Here is a 19,799-nt window from a genome sequence, read left to right as displayed (position 1 = left end):
ATGTATTTTTTTTGAGACAGGGTTTTCTTAGGTAGTTCACACTAGTCAACAACCGGATTCTCTTTGAGTCCCACATGCTAGGATTACAGGTTAACCATCATGAATGGCTAATAGGTACTCTCAAGCCTTTATACACACACACATATATACACACACTCAGAGTCACCTCTTGAAGCAGAGCTATTAGCCTGCAGAAGACCATGACCTATAGTGACATCTACAAAACAAGCTGGGCAATACAACCGATAACTAGGTCTATGGTAAAGGAATTGAGTTGTGAACTTTCCACTTTGAGAGAGGTCTTAAGGCCCACAGAAGACCTTCCTCATTTCCCTTCCATTCCAGTCACCACTCCCTCCTGTTCAGCTGCATGAAAGTAGATAAGAGGTTAAGAAAAAAAAAAATAACGTGGCGGTACTTTTAAAAAAATGTTTATTATTTATTGTGGTGGGTCCAGGGGCTCAGACTTAGGAAGGTCAGGGAATAACCTGTGAGAGCCTTGGGGCTGAACTCGAGTCTACAAAGTACTCTCATCACCGAGTCACATCTTGTGGCTTCTGCATGGGACTTTCTGTTGTGCAAACCACCCCGGAATCCATCTTCTCATGTGAACAACTCCAAACAAACTCATTTAGTTGTGAGTCTAGACTTGCTGGACTCTTGGATCTATTGGTTCCTTCCCTTTTGGGGTAGACGGACAATTTGCTTATCTCTCTCCAGAAAGTCCCAAGACAAGCTCCTTTTGATTGTTACACTAATCTTTGGGGATGAAAGTTACACATAGCTACAGCAGCCATCAGAAAGGCCACATCCCCTTATTTTCTTACAGTGCTCTACCCACTAACAGGAAAAAGCGACTTTTAACATCAGCTTCAAATGTCTTTTGGCCAGCAACTGCTAGGTAATAATTATTCAATTTAGTTATTAAAGGTACAATCAGTGGCTTTTCTGTAATACAAAAATCATTGCCGAAAAATTGTGACCCTGTTTTGAAAGTCTCACCCATGCTTTACATGCTCACAACTCAGGCTACTTTTAGGCAACGATGGCTGGTGGCATCTGCATCATTTTGGAGATGCTTCAGCCTACAGTTCTAAACAGGATTACCTCGGTATCCCCTAATTCCATTGCTCGCTTTGTATTCAGAAGCAATTCTTTGGAGTCACAATGAAAATGTTTTGCTAAGATGGACTAAAGCTTAGGAGTTAAAGCATTTGCTTTACAAATGTAAGGACTGGGGGAGTCAGTGTGCCAGGAACCCACGTAATTGCTAGGCGGGCATGGTTGTCCACCTTTAATTTCAGTCCTGGAAAGTGGAGGCAGGAGATCAGCTAACAAGATTTGTCACCTCAGTGAACTGTAGGATTGACTGATAGACCTGCCTCAATAAATACTGTAAAAGGAGCATCCATGATGATTCCTCACATCAACTTTGGGCCCCTACATATATGTGTGCATACATGTATGCAAAAATATATGCATATATGTACATACACAGTCATAAAAAGTGGTCCTAAGAGCAAAAATAAACCAAATATGGGTCAGTGCTTATATGTCAACATGAAGTGTGCTACTATGAAAACGGACAAGATGGCTTTTTTTAAAATACAGATTCACACTGTACAGCCCTGGCTGAGCCTATATAGACCAGGCTGGCCTCCAATGCGCAGGGATCCAAAGTGTTTAAAGGTATGGGCCACCAGACCTGGCATGACCTGCCTTTTAAGACACATTATAGTAGAGCTTTTTGCATAGCAACTTTGGCCCTAAGTGATCATAGATGTTAACTGTATTGAAAAGTTTATCAGAATTAAAAAAAAAAAAACTATAAACCAACAAAAATTCATATACTTGGAAGTACACAATTTACATAAATTCTTTTATTCTGGATTTACAAATGTTGACAATTAAAATTATACACAGCAATGAAAGGTATTAATAGACTTCCCTATATTGATTTGAAAACTAGTGAAGTAACAATTTATGATCATTAGTGCGGCAAATCTTATTGACAAGTCTTATACCTGGTATTAAAAAGTGTTTAAAGCACACTTAATAGAAAACAACAACAAAAAAACATTTGTTCTAACAAAATTTATTATGCAGTAATTACAAAGATTAAAGACTTCCATCTCAAATAAAAATAATTGTTATAATTACACACATAATAGAGTATAGTACCTCAGAGAGCGATTCCAATAAATATCACAGGAAATACAGTGCATTTTCAAGTTGGAGAGACAAAGACTTTCTCATTCACAGTGTTTTACATAGGAAAGCCTGTCCACATAATGATTCGTATACAGACATGCTCTTGTAATGGTCCAATGTGCCAGCTCAGTTCCTTCAGAATGTGAAGTACCGGGCAAACCACTCCTGGCGCTGGGTGTCTGGGGAAGCCACGGGGGGAGCTTCACTCTGAGGAGGACTGAATTCATGGAAAGAGAGACACGGAACCCAGGATTAAATGGTTTGCAAAATAACCAGAAAGCAATTAAATACAAACATTGATTTCTAAAACTGCGTCAGAACTGTCTGAGGACTGGCTATTCCTCTGCTTTAGAGTGGGTCCTCTGAGAACAGCAGGTACGGTGGCAGCTCACATGTACTCCGTGGCAGGGGAGTCATGCCACAGTTACTCCATAGGAAGCAACTGGCAAAAACCATAAAACTGAGTGTGGGAAAAGAGAGTGAACAAAATAGTGTCCCCTCTTTTGGCAAATTTCTTTTTCATTTATCAGAACCTGATACAAGAATTTGATTCTCACATATGTATTCTTCATTGGAACTGAAGTCAAGCAAGGTTTGGTTCTCTTTACTGCTGGCATATTTCTATTAAGCTTCCACCGTTCCATCAGCAGATACTGCACAGAGTGCACGAAAGGGGAGTTTTCTCCTAATCTTAACTGTAACTAAGGCTCTTTGGGCTACTGAAGAAAAGGAAAGCGTCCCTACCGTCTGTGGGGGTTACAGGGCACGCAACAATGTGGAATGGGAACTCCAGCGGTCAGCTTTCTTGAGCTCATGCACATGCATCTTACTGATACCTGAACGCACTCGTGCACGGGAAATAAGCAACACAGAATATTTAGCAGGAGACACATTCAGAGACAGAGGTGACGAGGTTTCAGGCTATTGGCTTACTCTTTAGAATAATTAGTCATTAGCTAGCCTAGAAATCACTTAGCTTAAAAGCAGAAATACAAACTCCACCTGTAAGACTTACTAGTAGACTTATTAGGATTTAGTAAAAATAAGAAAAAAATGAACTTGAGTCAACAACAACAACAAAAATCAGTTGTAGTAAAGTGACCATAAAACAGTACATTTTTTATTTTGATCATGTAAATGACTTAATGATTTCATTTCTTTCAAAATTTATATATGTAATTAATTAATATGTAATGTAATATTATATAATTCTTTCAAAATTAATATATGTAATCAACTCTTAGGTAACTTCAACAAGAATTAGTTTAAAACTGATTTATTTCTAAATTTATCTATTTAACTACATCAAGTTCTCAGAGCTTAAGTTTTTTTTAAATTGGCAATCGGCACATGTATCTTAATAAGCATAAAGGAAAATACATATGTACGGAAAGTATTAGTAATGAAAATTTTAATAGCTAAAATATGATTTTAAAGCCCTGAAAACTAGTTTGCATTAATAAAACCTTGGTAAACTATTAATATTAAAATTCTCAGCACATGAATTATGTGAACACCTGTTAGTATTTAGAAAATTCACTAGTGATAAATTTAAAAAATATCTTTGGACAGTGTCAAAACAGAATTCTTTAGATAGGTGGTAAAAGATTTTCAGACTCTTTTTTTTTTTTTTTTAGGTTTTTGGAGTAGTGGATTTCTGCAATGTAAGAACAGAAATTTCTCAAGTTAAGAATGAGAAGAAGAAGAAAAAGAAGAAGAAGGGGAAAAAAAAACTACTGGTGAGACAGGGCTCACCTCAAAAATGTCTTGGGCTCTTTGGGTGGCAGTGGCTGTGGCAGAGGCTTGTTGCTGTTGAACTCAACACCATGGACTGGAGAATTGGGAATGGGTTCCAGGCGGGCAGGATGTCCATTGCCCACTCCACTGGATTCCAGAGCACTTAGATTGGGAACACTCACAAACCTGTTTGTTGGTGACTTATCGTTCTTCTTCTTTTGCTGCGTTAGAAATGACACACATGAGAATACTTATTCCCTGCATGAGAGCCAACAAGGAAACAGGAATAGTAGGAAATGTAAATTTAGCGTGGGAATTTTTTTTTTTTTTTTTTTTGAACCTTTGTGTCAAATCATGATGTTAAAATTAACCAGTGTTACCCAAAGTGTGGTCTGGGGATCCTTGAAAGTGTTCATCTACATGGAATCCTCAAAGAGAGACATGCTGCCAGGACAGAAAGCATGTGGGAAGGGACAGTTAGGAGTGGGTCACCTCTAATCCTGAACCACTAAGTGGACTAGGGAAAGACAAGAACAGGTCAGAGTGCAGAGTGCAGGGAACAAGTGAGGTAGGAGAAGTTCCTCAAACACCACAAGGGTAAGTGGGTTTAGGCTAATATTAGGTGGCATTTAGTTAAACATAATATTTAAAGAGAGGTCCATGAACTTTATCCATCTGTCAAAGAGAGGCTGTTCTTGCCTGGAAAAAAAAAAAAAAAGGAATACAAAAATGCTTGGCATTGTAGTTTGAAACAGATCTCAACATTTCTACTGAAGACTTAAAGCTGACTTAAATAATATCATTTTACATTCTCTGTGACATCTTTCTAAAGAGAGAGAATTAAATCTGTATAATTATATCTACATTTTTAATTAATTGGCAGTTTCATGAACTAGTTCATAATGTAAAGGCTAAAGGCAAGCATAATCAATTTTTAGCATACAATCAGCATTTAAAATGAACACAAATAAGATGAACACAATGCATTTAAAGTGAACACAAAATTTGTCAGCTTTCAAATTGTCAACTTTGGTCTCAAATCATTATATTCCTAATTCTAGACTTGATGAGCAGCAACTGTTATAAAAAATAAAAATTAGTACCTTATAAAAGACTTCTTGCATGTTTTCTAATTGGGTGTATGCTGGGTTTTTTTGTTTTTCTTGCAAAATTAATTTAGTTTTAAAAATAGAAATGACATACAAGGTAGAACTTTTACTTTACTTAAAATAATGCAGCCCTGTGGACATTCTTCATGCCATGCCCTGTGGCTGACAGAGCCCACGATACGGGTATCTCTAGCCTTAGGAAGAACTGTGTGCAAACCTGACCGCTCTTGGGGGTCAGCGGCAGCTCGGAGGTTCTCTCAATACTGAAATTTTTGCCTTTTCTCATTATGCCATGGAGACAGCTTAGCGTTTTGAACAGTTTTTTGTTTGTTTTGTTTTGTTTGAGAAATCATATAGTTGATAGCCAGGTGTGGTAACCCATACCTTTAATACCAACACATGAGTTCAAGGCCAATCTGGTCTATATAGTGAGGTCAGCCAAGGATGCAGAGTATGACCATGTCTCAAAAACAAACAAACCAAAAAACCGGTACCTCTGGTAAAATTCTAAAATAGTGGTTTTAAAGCTGAAAAGTATTTCTGATAAAAGCAAAAAATTCTCTAGTATGCTGCTTATACAAGTCTTAAAATGTTTTCTAATTAAAAGCTATGTTGTCCTAAATTATCAATTTTAAAAATTAAATTAAAGCCAGGTGGATGCCACACAGTTATAATCTGAGCAATTAGGTAGAGGTAGAATGATCAGTAGTTCAAGGCCAGCCTTAGCTATAGGGTGAGTTCAAGGCCAGCCTTGGCTACAGGATGTGTTTAAGGCCAGCTTTGGCTAAAGGTGAGTTTAAAGGCAACTGGGGTAGCATGAGACTGTTTCAAAAATCAAACCAAAACAAAAACCCAGCATAAAATTAATTCTGTTCACCCATTCAGTTATTTATTGAGAGATTTTTATGTGAAATTCTAAAGACAGAGCAAAACATTCAAGTTCAAAGTTTAGAGCACTGATGAAGAAAAAGCATATTTGGTATTCTAAACTGAGAAATTGTATAAGGTTCGAAAATAAAATTTCTGGGTCAGGGTCTAGCAGAAATCAGCACAATGTGAAGCAAGAAAATATGGATTAAAAAGCAGCTTTAATAAAAGTTTTATTTTATTATTAATTTCTCCTAAGAGATTCATAATCCATGTGAAATCCATAATATTTACTCATGACTTGTTTTATTTACAGAATAATTTATGCTGACTTAAAAAAAGTGTGATAATTTTTTTTACAATTTATCATATTTACTGAATATGCAGTATGCCCAAACACTAGGGCTTTGGGGGTATAATGATATATAAAAGTTAGCCAAAACTAACTCAAGGTGTTTCCATTTGTTCTTAGAGAATAATAATGATTCAGAAAAAGCCATACTTAAATTGTCAAGAAGAGTTGAAGAATGTAAAAGTGAAGTTTGCAGTTCACCTTTAGCACCCTTAGTATGGAAGGTATGGAGCCAGGGAGAACTCCTTGGCTTCTGAGGCTGGAGTCTTTCTGAACTCCGAAGAGGATTGGGATCAATAAGGAAGTGACAATAAATTAATTTGAGTCAGAGGGTTACTTTTTTAAAGAAATATTGAAAACATAAAGGTAATGCCAAAGTATTTTAATATTAATAAAATATTTTAAGGAGTCTAAATTACTAATAAATGAGTAGCTCATTCTGAAGATGAACAAATAAAGAACTAATAAAATTTAGCAGAAGATTATTACACTTAAAACATTTTGGACAGCTTTAACCTTATGCTACTAGCTCCATATAGCTTAGCCCAGTTCCCTCAAGGTCTTAAGCACTTCCCCTACTTTACCGTGTCTGCGGCACATACCTTAACCAATGGGTTAATAACACCAACAGTAGGACTTGTGTTAAATATTTTGTTGAAGTTAGTTTCTCGATTTACTAATTCCAGCTGATAATATTTATTATCCTCCTATGCAAAAGAATTATAAACATCCTTTCAACATTCTTTATTACAGATTTACAAACTTAAAATGTCTGAGTGCCATTTCATTAAAACTTTAATAAAGTATAAGGGTTTATATATTTTGTTGACACATTTCTAAGCTTGATTGCCAGTGTCTTAAAAGTAGTTAGCAGGTCACGTTTTAGCATTCTTTAAGCCCTAGGCCTAGAGTCTTGAGTACACCCTTTAATACCCTTTCTTTCAAAAGAGAATCTACTAATGTCCCCTCTCTTTGTGGTGAAAGAAAGGGTGTTAAAGGGTGTGTCCTGCAGTGCAAGTTAGAGCCTTTCAGATTTAACACAACTGTCCTGACAAGAATGAAGATAATAACAGACACATGCCTCTTTCTTTGGCTGTGAGACTATTGTAACAATGGTTCCCAGTAAATTGACTTTTCCTCACAAGTCTCATGCACAGAGAAGGAAAAGGCAGAGATGCCAGGCAGAGGGAGAACTTGTCTCCAAACAGGAATTTCAGACAGTCCTGACAGGTTGTCAGATCACCTTGAAAGAGAGATGGGAGGTGATAGGTGAGACCACATCTTGGCCAGGACTGTTAAGTTATACACACCTCTTTCCTGGCATTTAAACCTCAGCCTCATGTCAAGACCCCAAAGATGAGTACCGGAGATCAGGGGAGAGGGTCATGAGACTTATTTTTACCTCTTTTCATTGTGGCTTCATATAATACATTTCTTTTTTCTGCTTTTCAATATTACTTGTCTGTTTGGTTGGCCTACTGAGAGTGGGTGGCCAAGCCTTCTGTGTTAGGGCCACCAGGGCCAGACTCTGACCCTAATCATTTTTTGTAACACACATGGCTGAGTGGTTTCAATATATAAAGATGACACTATTATGTATTATTCTCCAGTACCTGAAAATGAATTTGATCTCTTCTAGCCTTTTATTTGAGACAGTAATGTATTATACCCACGGAAATAGAAAAGTGAATTGCCCTTTCAGAAATAAAAACCTTTCATTTTTTAGTCATAAGTAAGACGTGTTAATTAATTTGACAAACAGATTGGGAAGGCCATGGGAGACAGAACAGTATGGCTGAGGTGGCTGTATGTTCAAACTGGCCTTGGTTCTAGTGTCTTCTAGTGGAAGTGGACCCTTCAAAACCCTCTTTGTTGTCACTGACTATCATTTATATTACAGAGGTTTACCCCGTGTACCTCTTGACCTCACTGGTACCACCCTGTTATAGAAACATGGAACTGCCCTTTGTTACAATATTGGATCTACCCTCTGATGAGATACAATTGTATCTGTAACCTTTCAAGTAGTAACTGGAAAGTAAACAGCTACTTGTTGGCAACAAACAATACACTTGCTATTCTTGCTCACTTCATAAATGAAACAGCACTTTTCCATGAGTCTATTGCTATTGGGTAAAGCTATGCCCATTTGTACCAGGCTTGGAAAACCGGGCACTTAGTAGACTGCAGCCACCGGAAACACTCCACAGCCTATTTCTGGGCTCCCTCAATGGACCCTAATCCACCCTGTAGGTTTCAAAAGGAACATCAAAGGTTTTAAAAGGAACTTCCCAGTCTTGAAAACAGATGGACTTTTCTAAATAAAAAAATGATAATTTTTAAAGGCCATTAGAATCTTGGTCTTGGGCTCTTACATGCTAGTATTGAAAGTTTGGAATTAAAGCGATCAGGGAATATGTAGATGAATAGTGTTGTTTTCACTTTTACTATGAAAGACTTTCATTTGTTAGTGACAATAAACAGCAACATTTTAATTACTGACCAAGGTATAACATTAAAAAAAATTCTGAAACATTTTATAAATTTTCAAACATTTGTATACTTTTTATTAGTATACTTTTATCCTTTTTTATTAGAACCATTACTACTAATTACTACTAATTGTTCTAATAAAAAGATATTCTTCTGTCTAATGAAGACAGAATATTCACTGTTAGAATCTCATCTTCTTCTCAAGTGGACTTCTGAGTGCCCTTCACACTGAACATCGCTGACTCCCTGAAGGAGCACACAACTCTTCTTAGGCTAGACCACTAAACCATTTTGGCTCTTGAGACAGGTTCTTGCTACATTATCCCAAGATACTCTTGAGTTTGATACGATGCTCAGATTGGCCTCAAACTCAAATCATCCTACACTAGCCTCCTGAGTACTTGGATGGCTCAGTCTCTCTCTGGACCAGTGTTTGGTGGAATACACTTTAGGAAATTAACATGATTCATTTGAGCCAAGCATGGTGATTCCTACCTGTAATCTTAGCACTGAGGCAGGAGGATTGCTGTGATTTTTAAGGGCCCCATCACATAACTATCTCAAAACAAAATAGGGTCCTAATCTGTAAGCTGACAATGCAGTCTCACGCATGGCCACCTTAACAGATTTTTCTGAGTTCGAATACTGTATGCACAGTATGCATCCTTATGTGTACCAATAGGATGCTAACTACGACGTGGTAATGACATATTGGTAAACATTTAGTATGTGTTAAAAACTATTATTTCAATAGAAACACTGACGAAAAGGGTAAAATGCCATTATTCTAATGCCAAATTTAAATTTGAAATTACATTTTAATAATTTTAACCACAATACACAGATTTTACACTTTCTATTTTCATTTAGCATTATTCAAAAATATTTCCCCATGTTTCCCCAACCAATAGTCTATTGATTGCTAACATGGTTATACTAAAAGAAAAATATCTTACAATTAATTTCTTTATGACCTGGTCTCGTTCTGTAAGCATGGATTTTAATTCTGCAATCAGCTGTATATCTTCTGGCTTCGATTCTCTCATTAGATACTTTTCTTCCATTTCTTCTAGTCTATAAACAAGAAAACCTTTATCTCACTGATATGAGTCACACACATTCCACTGTAATAAATACCTAAATTCTAAATTAGTCCAGTTCAATACACACAAATTTAAAATAAGACTTGCAAGCATGAGAACGTGATTTCCCAAGAGCTATGGCTGTTAAATGCTTTGTGGGAATAAAGGCCATTAAGGGCTTCATGGGTTACTTTTGGGAGGATTTATCCACTTTAAGTGTGTGTAAATGAGGTGAGGTGAGCTCTGAAGGAACTGAGAAGCCAAATGACACAGACTTTACAAACTCAAGTCAGTTACTAGTAGGAGCAGTTACCATCAACTCAATATTGGACAATAAGGTCACCCATAACATATAGAAGGAACAAGAAAGGATACAAAGGAAAGCAGAACAAAAGACACACATGAATGACATCCTCTTCTCTTGGTTTTTAGGGAATGCAGTTTTAAAACTCTACATTTTTAGCCAATGTGGACAAATTGTAAAAGTCTCATCAGGCAAAAGAATAATCGCATTTCCTTGTAGGCCTACTCTTTCCTGAATGGCAAGAGACTAATAGGAGGGAATGCCACTGAAGACTAAAACATTCTGAATGAGCAGAGGTGACAGGGATCATGTTGGGCCTGGGAGTGCAGGGAGGGCAGATCAAAAGAATGAAAATGGAATCTGCTGGCCAAGTTTGAGGGTGGGAGAGAAAGAACTTTCAAAAATTATAAATAATTAAACAAGTTTTATTATTGGCAGACTAGACAAGGTAGAATTAAAATTTACTAAGTGTGGTTAATGAAGATTCTTGAAGATAAATTTACTTGACAAGAACTGAGTACCTTCTAGATGACCTATCATGTGATCTGTCACTGTCCCATCAGGCAAACCCTATTTTAGTTCCATAAAAGCCCACCACCAATCCAGCCCAAGCAAAAGATTTGGAGACACAATATCTGCCTTCCCACCCAGCCCCTGCCTGCTGCTCTGAAGAGGGGAAGTGAGAGTATCGAAGTCATTGTCCCTGGCTCAGCTGGGACTTTGCTAAGTCAGTCCGAAGTTAGTCAAACAGCATACAGCACTTTTTCCTCTTCTCTTTTTGACAGTGTATACTAGGTACAAATAAATCAATTAATTAAAAAATATATATTATATCCTTTGTGATCACAGAGTTATCAGGCATTTTGATTAAAATATGAAAGAAACTGCTTGTACAAATTTTATGAGCCAAGCTTTCCAGTATTCTAGAAATACTATCTGAGGGAGGGGGAAAAAGGCACAAGGGCTTTGTGCTAGAGCAGCCACAAGATGGCACTGGAGTGCTGTCTGTGGTTAGAAGCAAAGCACAGGAGGCGCTACTTCCCTGGGCTGTGAGAAGAGGTGGTAGAATCTAAAAATATCATTTACAGTCTTGAAACCTTTTGTTGTGCAGTAACACTATCCCCTAATCAAGTGTATGTGTTTTAACTTAGCTGAAGCATTCATTTGTTATTATTATTAAGGGTCTCATTATGTAGTCCTGGCTTGCCTGGAACCCACTATGTAGACCAGGCTGGTCTCTAACTCAGAGATACACCTGCCTCTGCTCCCCGAGTGTACACAACCACACCTGGCTTAGCTGAAACGTTTTTACCTACAGAATTCTGATGAGCTAATTCTCCCCACAACATTACATCAGCAAAAACGTTCAATAAAAAAAACTAGACAATAATGAAGGCACAGTATTGATAAGAAGCAGTTTGTAAGTACAAATAGGAAAGCATTAAAGGAGAGAACAAGAAACTGTTATGAACCAAGTGTGACTTATACATATATAAGAATCTCATCCAACATTCTACTAGGAAGGAATTAGGTACCATTCCAGGGTACAACAATGCTAGTCAATGTTTTTCCTTTCCCTAGCCACCTGGGCGGCTCACTACAACAGCGGTGCCTCTAAAAGGCTGCGTGACTGCTAAGGATCAGGAGACGGGGTAGGGTTCCAAGTTTGATTTTTTTCTTTTAGTCCTTTTTAGCTTTCATTTTCTTTCCTCCATCTTTTCTTTCTTTGAAACAGGGCCTCACTTTATCTTGTATTTGATGTAAACTCAGAGATCCTCCTACTTTAGCCTCCCAAGTACAAGGATTATAGGCAGGTACTAGGATCCCAGCCAGGCTCTAACCTTTTCCTCACAAGAAGTCTGTTTGGCTCTATGTTTGGCTCTTTTCTTCTTCTTCTTCTGAGTTCCTGTTTAAAAAATAATCAACCCACAAAAACTAAAATGACAAACCCTAATCACTTTTTATACAGTAAATATTTCTGGACCCCCCAAAATACCAAGACAGTTTTTATTTCACCTATGGAAAATACCATTTAGGTAAAATTGAGTCGCCTAGTCTCTTGTTTGCTATCATGTTCTTCTCCTATTGGGGTCTTGGGAGTTAAGTCAGGGTCTTGTGCATGTTAAGCAAGCAGTCTACCACTGAACTATGTCCTAGGCCTCGCTTGTTTTTAAAACAAACATAACTCAATACATTTTAAAATTAGACACAAGGTTCTTTCTTTCTGGTTTTGTTTTATATTGTTTTTGTTTTGAGCCAGGGTTTCTCTGTGTAACAGCCCTGGCTGTATTGGAATTTTCTATGTATACCAGGCTGGTCTCAGGCTCACAGAGATCTGCCTGCCTCTGCCTCCCCATGCTGTGATTAAAGGCATGCACCACCACAACCGGCTAGGTGAACCTTGATTCTTGTTAGGATAATAGTCAAGATAATCAAATTTCCATGAAACTCGGAAAGGATCTGAATGCTTAACACTAGAGAGCACAGTTTCTAACAGTCATTTCAAAGACACAGAGATCCTCGCACTATATCTATACTTCTTTAAACCTGTTCTCCATTCTCTCCAGGAGTTCAACAGGAGTTGTGGCAGAAGTGAGAAGAGACGCTTCCAGGTGCTCCAGCATTTTCTCCACAGTTCCCCTCTTCTCCCTCTAACAATCCACCAGGGTTTTCTGAATCTGAAGCATCAAAGCTAAGATTTGGGTACCTCATAACACAATAGGATAACCCCTGGGTTGTTGTTTTCATTTACATTAATTAAGGTGAATTCGAGGTTAAGTCTCAGGCATGCTGGCTACAGGTCAAGTGTTCCATAACTGCTCATGGCTCACAGCTACTAGCCTTAGAAGAGCCAATACAGAATGCTTTTGTTATCACGAAAAATTTCTGGGACAGTATCAGTTGAAAGTAAGTGTACAGGATTTGGCATTAATTAAACAAGTGACTACCTGAAGCTAAAGGATAATTATATGATAGTAGCAGGGAAAAAGAAAAATGTGGTTAGTTAGTGCAGACACAAGGCAAAGTGTAAAATGAATGCTGGTTCTAAAAAAGAAGGCAAAATATTTTACTTATTGGTAATACTAATTCTTAAATTTCAGAAGATCAAAATACAGACACATTTAAGCTAATGCCTGCTATCTATTAATTTTTTTTATAATGAGCAAAACCACAGAAAAGAATAATGTTCAAGTAGACAAAACCTTTCTAATATTTCTAATATTCCTAAGGAGACATCAGGACACACAGACAAACACAGGCTGTTCTTTGTGTGAGTGTAGTCTTTCAGGATGTGAAGACAGGGGTCCAGGGGATCAGTGTCTTCCTGGTATGTAACCAAGGCCAGGAACTGTGAGAGCCGTGGTGCCATGGCTGATTTTGTCTGTTGTATACCCAACGTATTCTATGTATGCTCTGCTGCACTGCAGGCACATGAGGCCACAGTAGCCACAACAAAACAAAACAAATCAAAAAAATCTAAAAGTTGACTGTAATAAAAGCAAACACCAAATCACTGAGTTTGTGGAAACAATGATTTTTTTTTTCCCTCCATGGGTAGCTTTATGAAGTGGGAACCCTTGTGAAATTTGTTTATGACAGACTCATTACATGCCCACTATGTGATGAGGACAAGTGTGTCTGTCAGAAAGTGTCCCATCCCAGAGGACATGCAAGTAAAAAGCAGCAGCTGGGGGCCTGCTTCTACTCATGTGTGTCTGCTTGTGTCTGCTCCTGTGCATGGGGTATCTGCCTGGACTGAGTGGTTACAGACAGAAGATGCCAACATGGTGTCAACATTTGGGGTCGACAGATAGTACTGATAACATAAATGCAGACGGCTCAACAGAGTCTAACCCTCAGCGTAGTGGCGACCTAACTGTTACTTTGTTGAGGTATCTGAATAACTGGAAAAAGAGGGATTATCAGTGAATAAGCCATTAGCAGCCGCTTAGAGTAGATTAAACCTAAGATTACCTAAACCGGACCTGGGGTTAAGTCAGAGAGACAGACTGAATTCAAAGGGAGCTGTCTGCAGCAGTTTGGTAAGGATCCTAGAAAGAGAGGGGCTATTAATCTTCTAAATGAACAGCAAGAAACACATACGACTTTTAACTTGAATAATGGGGTTACTAAATTTGAGTAACAACATTATTTGTAATGATTTTACTTTATAGATTAAAAAAACATTTAAATGCTAATTGTAGGAATTCAAGCAGTACCCACATATAGAAAATGAAGTCTTTGTTCTCTTTCATGCCCGGTACCTACCCATGTACTTGTTAAATGGACCCACATCATTAAAAGTGTGTTTGTTTCAAAGGATGGTCTGCTTTTTATAAAATACATATTGTTGACTTACGCGTGGGCTTATAAAGTTTCAGTGGTTCACCATATACTAACAATCTCCCATTATATACTGCGCATACTTCAAGATGTCGTCATGTAAGTGACGTGCCATGGGGGCATTCTTTTTTGTTTGTCTGTTTGTTTGCTTTGTGAGACAGGGTTTCTCTGTATAGCCCTGGCTGTCCTGGAACTCGCTCTGTAGACCAGGTTGGCCTTGAGCTCACAGAGATCTGTCTGCCTCTGCCTCCCAAGTGCTGGGGTTAAAGGTGTGTGCCACCACTGCCCAGCAAGCATTCTTGAGATATGTATTATTTTAGCAGGCCTGCAGCAATGGCAGCAAGTGAAACAAATCATTCAGTATTTTCTTACCCTAATTAAAGGACATACACATCACGCTGCAGTGAGAGCTGTAACACAGCACTTATGTCTTTCTTACTAAGTACCACTTTCATTAGATTCCGACAGTTAAGGTGAGCTTAGACACGGCGCTCCTCCATTTATTATCCACACATGTATTTTCTTTAATACAATATGACTTACGACACTTGTAAAGCTGCATTTATTTCCTTGAGTAGCTCATTAGTCTTATTAAAATCTGCCCGCATGATATTTTTCTCTCTGAGGTGGTCTGCTGTCATGACATCCAGCTCTTTCTCAAGTCTCTTGTTTAAATCTTGTTCATGCAACCTGTTTAATTTATTTTTAGGTAAGAAAATGTTTTTCTGATGTCAAGTTTTCAAAACTTCTATGCTCTACCAAATTTGAAATGCCCCCATTTTGGTATACTATATGGATTAATTAATGTAAACAGCTTAAGATAAGCCATGTAGTTTGCTGTGGGCTTCTGGTTAGTCTTAAAATTTGTCTCCTTTAATGCTTTTTCTAATGGAACTTTAAAAACATTTAATTATGGCCATTTCCCAAAGTTAATGAACAATAAATACATCATCAAAATATAGACATTTTATTTTCTAGATGATATCAAACCCGCCACATATTTTAAAAAGGGATCTTCAATATATTACTGGGAGGACAGGCTGGACACAGATATAGGGACATATTGCTAAGCATTCTGCAGCACTATTTTAGACAATGATGTATCTTCTGCTCTAGTCACTGGCATACCTGATCTGGTGGTTGGATTCACTTCGTATTCTGAGGATTTCTTTCCCCTTCAGCTCCAGCTCTTTGGTTAGGGTATTTATGTTCTCGCGGAGGTGCTGGACCTCCTTATCCAGGTCTGAGATGTGGTGCTCTCGGTGCCGCAGTTCATCTTGCAGATCGCTGATTCTACACATGTGCTCCTTACTCTGCAGAAAACAGAGAATGCCAGACATAGTCTACAGAGTGGCTTTCTGCGTTCGTGCGACAGAGAAAAATGACAGCTGTGAATATCAAATATAATTATTCTGACAAGGCTTCAAAAACAAACTGTTCAAATTGAAAAACCTCAAGGCCCTGTCTCTTCTATAGAGCTAGAAAGTCCTTATACAGTTGTAATATCAGGGCTGTGAGGGGCTCAGAAGGTCAAGAAAGCATAGCTCACTCATTTTATAATGAGGAAATCACTACTTATGAGCTGTTTCTTTCCAAAGAAAATTCATAATCAATGGCAGTCAAGAGCAGATCTTGTAGTAAACTGCTGTTACCATTGTGCTTTAATCTCAAAAGGATTTTCATCTAGGGAGACTGTCTCTGCCCCCAGCACACAGTCCATGCTTTGGAAAGGCAGCTCTTGTTTGCTTTCCCTGCAGTCTATACAGTTATCTATGAAGAGATTTCTCTACAAGTCAATGTTTTCTACAAGTTATGTGAAGTAGGCACTGTCAACTTCACCGTAGGCATACTTGGAAAGAGTAACTTTCCTCTGTGCTTACCAGGTGGCCCCTTTAAATGTCCTGGCAATGAAGAGAAAATCCAGGCTGAGCACTTAACACAGGAGAGCCAACAAAGGAGAAGCTGTAAGTATAATGAGCTAATACAACTTTCTCTGCACAGTGCTGACTGCGGTATCCTTCCATGCACATATATCTCCAAATCAGAGAATATAAAATTAAAAGAAAGTATACTGGGCCAAAGAGCAATGTTTAAACAGTATAAGCAGTAGTGGCTAATTAATACTTTGGGAATATGAGTTATCTTTCTTCTTATTGAGTTTCTACTCCTTCTAGATAGTTCTGTCATCCAGTGTGACTGTTTAATTTGTAGTTTCCTGGTTACACTAGACAAACCTGGTCTACATGGCTACCAACGTCCATAATGGCCCTCCCAGACACAGGATGATGTGCTGTCATGCCTAGTCCAGCCGAATAGTGCTGTCGTTATCCCTAATATTTCTCATATTTCCCTGTGTATTTTTTAAGATGCAAACATAATTCAATCCTAAGATGCAAACAAAATGCAAAATATCCAATCAAAGTGTCATAAAATAAAATATAATTTTATAAATTGAATATAAAAGTAGGGTTGCTCATTTCCTCTGCATAAGAAAATCCTTCACTGAGTGCAATTAGCAGCTATTGTGAAGTAATTTTTCTAGCATGTGGGTTCAGGGGACCCAGTTCTAAGCAATCAGCACAGAAAGTTTGCACTTACCTGCCTTCGGCTGATGTCTATGCTTCGCTCTAATTCCATTTTGGCTGCTGCCAGCTCTTGATAGTGATTATGCCGTAATAAATCAATTGAAGCTGCATGTTGATGGTTTAGTTCAGAGCGTAAGGAAGCTGGGATGCAAAGAAAATGGGTTAGAAAATCTCAAAATGCTACTAATGCCTTAGGAAGAATATTAGAAAGATTCAGAATATAACTTTTAAAATTAGGACACTGGTAAGCCAGGCACAGTGGTGTATGCCTGTAAATCCCAGCATTTAGGGAGGCAGAGGCTGATGAATCTCTGTGAGCTCATGGCCAGCCTGGTCTACAGATCAAGCCCAAGACAGCCAAGGCTACATACAGAAAGCCTGTCTTGAAAAACCAAACCAAACCAAAACAGCCAACCAACTAACCAACCAAACAAAAAACCCAAACAAACAAACAAAAAATACAAACAAACAAAAACACACCATAAAATCAAAACCCAAACAAAAATAAACAAATAAAATTAGGCCACTGGTAAATGTGTATAAAATAGACTATCATATACTATTGTGGATTTGTCATCAACTTAGCTTTGATGAGGAAATGAAAAATGTCCAGAGTTTAAATGACAAAGGTGGCTTCTTTTGTGAATTCAGCTTGAAAAGAAAGTGGTAGTGGAGATGAAATGCTTTAGCTGTTTGATATTATTAAGATAATATGGAGCCAGGTGTGGTGATCCCAGTGCTCTGGGAGACAGATCTCTGAGTTCCAGGCCAGCCTGGTCTTCAGAGAGAGTTCAGGACAGCCAAGGCTACCCAGAGAAACCCTGTCTCTAAGTAAGTAAGTAAGTAAGTAAGTGAGCAAATAAGGACTTTAGAGATGTATCTTCACAAATGTTTAGGAGGCAACTTTCTTCCCAGTAGTAATGTCTTCACAATATCCCTAGAATATGCAGAATCCTGGCTGATAAACACTCTTAATGATGTAGTGGGGAGTCACAACAGTCATTAGAATTTGGAATTGATTTTTAATTTTAATGTTCCTTTTCTGAGATAGGGTCTCATGTAGCCAAGGCTGGTTTGGCTGGGCAAACTGTGCAACTTGGGCCTTGAAATCTTGATTCTCCTATGTCCATCTCCCACACACTGGCCTACAGGCATGCATTATGCTTGGCTCTGGGATTAATCATTTCCTATCCCTCACAAAAAATTATGAATGATCACAGTATCCTAAGAGAGAATAAAATTTGACACTGTCTTTATAACTTCACAAGCTGGAAGTAAAGACATTATGCCAGGGAACTATGTGGGCTATCAGAGGTTAATATTAAGTATAATGAAAACACAGGGGTGAAAATAACCAAATTTCTGGGAGTCAGTGACTAGGGAAGGATCACAGAGAGACTGTCCTGGTGACTCAGTCTAAAGGACAGAAGGACTGAATTGGGGCACGTAAGTAGAGAAGGGGATGAAGAGGGTGCTTTCACTGCAACAGATGCCAAAACCTGGTCTGTCCTGCAAGCTGTGACATCTGTGTGGCAGGAGGCTACAGTGTACACACAGTGACATGAAAGGAAATGGAACCTGCATGGATTTTACTTTAAACTTTAGGCCTATGCTTCTCAAAATATGATGTGAATGGCTATGATTCTAATAGAACTTAGAGCTTATGCTGGCCAACTTAAGCGCCTCTGTGGTCTTCGAGGAGAACAGAAGTTCAGTTTTTCCTGGTGTTAAGAGCTTCTTTAGTAGAAAAACTTCTCAGATGCTGTTTTGAAGAACCATGGAAGGATTTAAAGTGGGAAGTCTTGTGTGAGGTATGAGAATTTCAGAGTTTTCTGTGATAGCAGACTGGAAAATGAACTGCAAGAAGGCAAATCAGGAGGAAGGTTTGGATAATGATCTTTCAAAAAAAAATAATGTAAGGGGCTGGAGATATGGTTCAGCGGTTAACAACATTTGTTCTTGCAGAGGCTGCAGGTTTGATTCCCAGCACCCACGTGGCAGCTCACAATTGCCTGTAACTCCAATTCTGGGTGATCCAAACATCCTTTTCTGACCTCCGAAGACACCAAGCATACATGTGCTGCACAGACAAATATGTAAGCCAACACTCAAACGCATAAAATAAATCCAAAAAGAAAAAGTCATATGGTCTTGAAGTAAGTATGACAGAAGGACTAAACGAGAAGAAACAGGCATCAAAAAGCTTTAAGAACCGATAGGCAAAATGCGGTAGTGAAAGAAAAAAAAAAGTTGCTCCCATTTTCACAGTTTCAACAGTGTTAATAAGAGTGGGAAGAACAGGGATGGAAATTTTCTTTGGGCAACAGGGAGATGGTAGGATCATATTTTAAGGTCTATTTTAAAATCAATTTCTTAACAACATGTAGCAACAAATACCAATTTAATGTACAAAAACAAGAGGCTTGATCTAGAAAAACCCATTTGAGGTACCAGGTCCCTCTACCTGCTGCAGGGCATGGCTGACATACCCTGCCCTCTCCCATTAGGGAAATGTAAAGTAAAACTAGGAGATACTAAGACATTCTTCTCAGTTTAGCTGATGTTCGGTCACAGTGTCAAATACTGGCGAGATGGGAGGGAAATGGGCCATTCACACAGGGCTAGCTGATTGCAAAATGGCCGTGGGGGTGCATCTGTGAGCGTGGGTGTGGACGTGTGTGACTGCATGTGTGGGTGATTGCATGGGTCTGTGGG

At 38.4% G+C, this 19,799-nt stretch overlaps 1 protein-coding gene across 7 annotated transcripts in view; it reads right to left on the bottom strand.

Annotated features, from left to right (window-relative positions):
* Positions 1-1,891: 1,891 nt before the first annotated feature.
* The window catches only part of Fam184a (family with sequence similarity 184 member A), a 99,220-nt gene continuing 81,312 nt past the window's right edge, over positions 1,892-19,799 (bottom strand). For 2 of the 7 annotated variants that reach the window (XM_055599459.1, XM_055599460.1), the window contains 7 exons: positions 17,098-17,225; positions 15,628-15,812; positions 15,043-15,189; positions 9,726-9,843; positions 6,879-6,983; positions 3,967-4,169; positions 1,892-2,428 (listed from right to left, as the gene is read on the bottom strand). In XM_055599459.1, coding sequence (XP_055455434.1) covers positions 2,347-2,428; positions 3,967-4,169; positions 6,879-6,983; positions 9,726-9,843; positions 15,043-15,189; positions 15,628-15,812; positions 17,098-17,225 — 968 coding nt within the window. In that variant the 3' untranslated portion in view covers positions 1,892-2,346. Of the gene's footprint in view, positions 2,429-2,955; positions 3,048-3,966; positions 4,170-6,878; positions 6,984-9,725; positions 9,844-15,042; positions 15,190-15,627; positions 15,813-17,097; positions 17,226-19,799 lie in introns of all 7 variants that reach the window. The other 5 variants (XM_055599462.1, XM_055599463.1, XR_008719254.1 and 2 more) reach the window with 4 other exon arrangements.

This window comes from Psammomys obesus, unplaced genomic scaffold, assembly GCF_907164565.1.
Source record: "Psammomys obesus unplaced genomic scaffold, mPsaObe1.curated_primary_1811, whole genome shotgun sequence".
NCBI classification, from domain to species: Eukaryota; Metazoa; Chordata; class Mammalia; order Rodentia; family Muridae; genus Psammomys; species Psammomys obesus.
The sequence above is the reverse complement of the archived record's forward strand: the minus strand, read 5'-3'. Positions and strand labels throughout refer to the sequence as shown.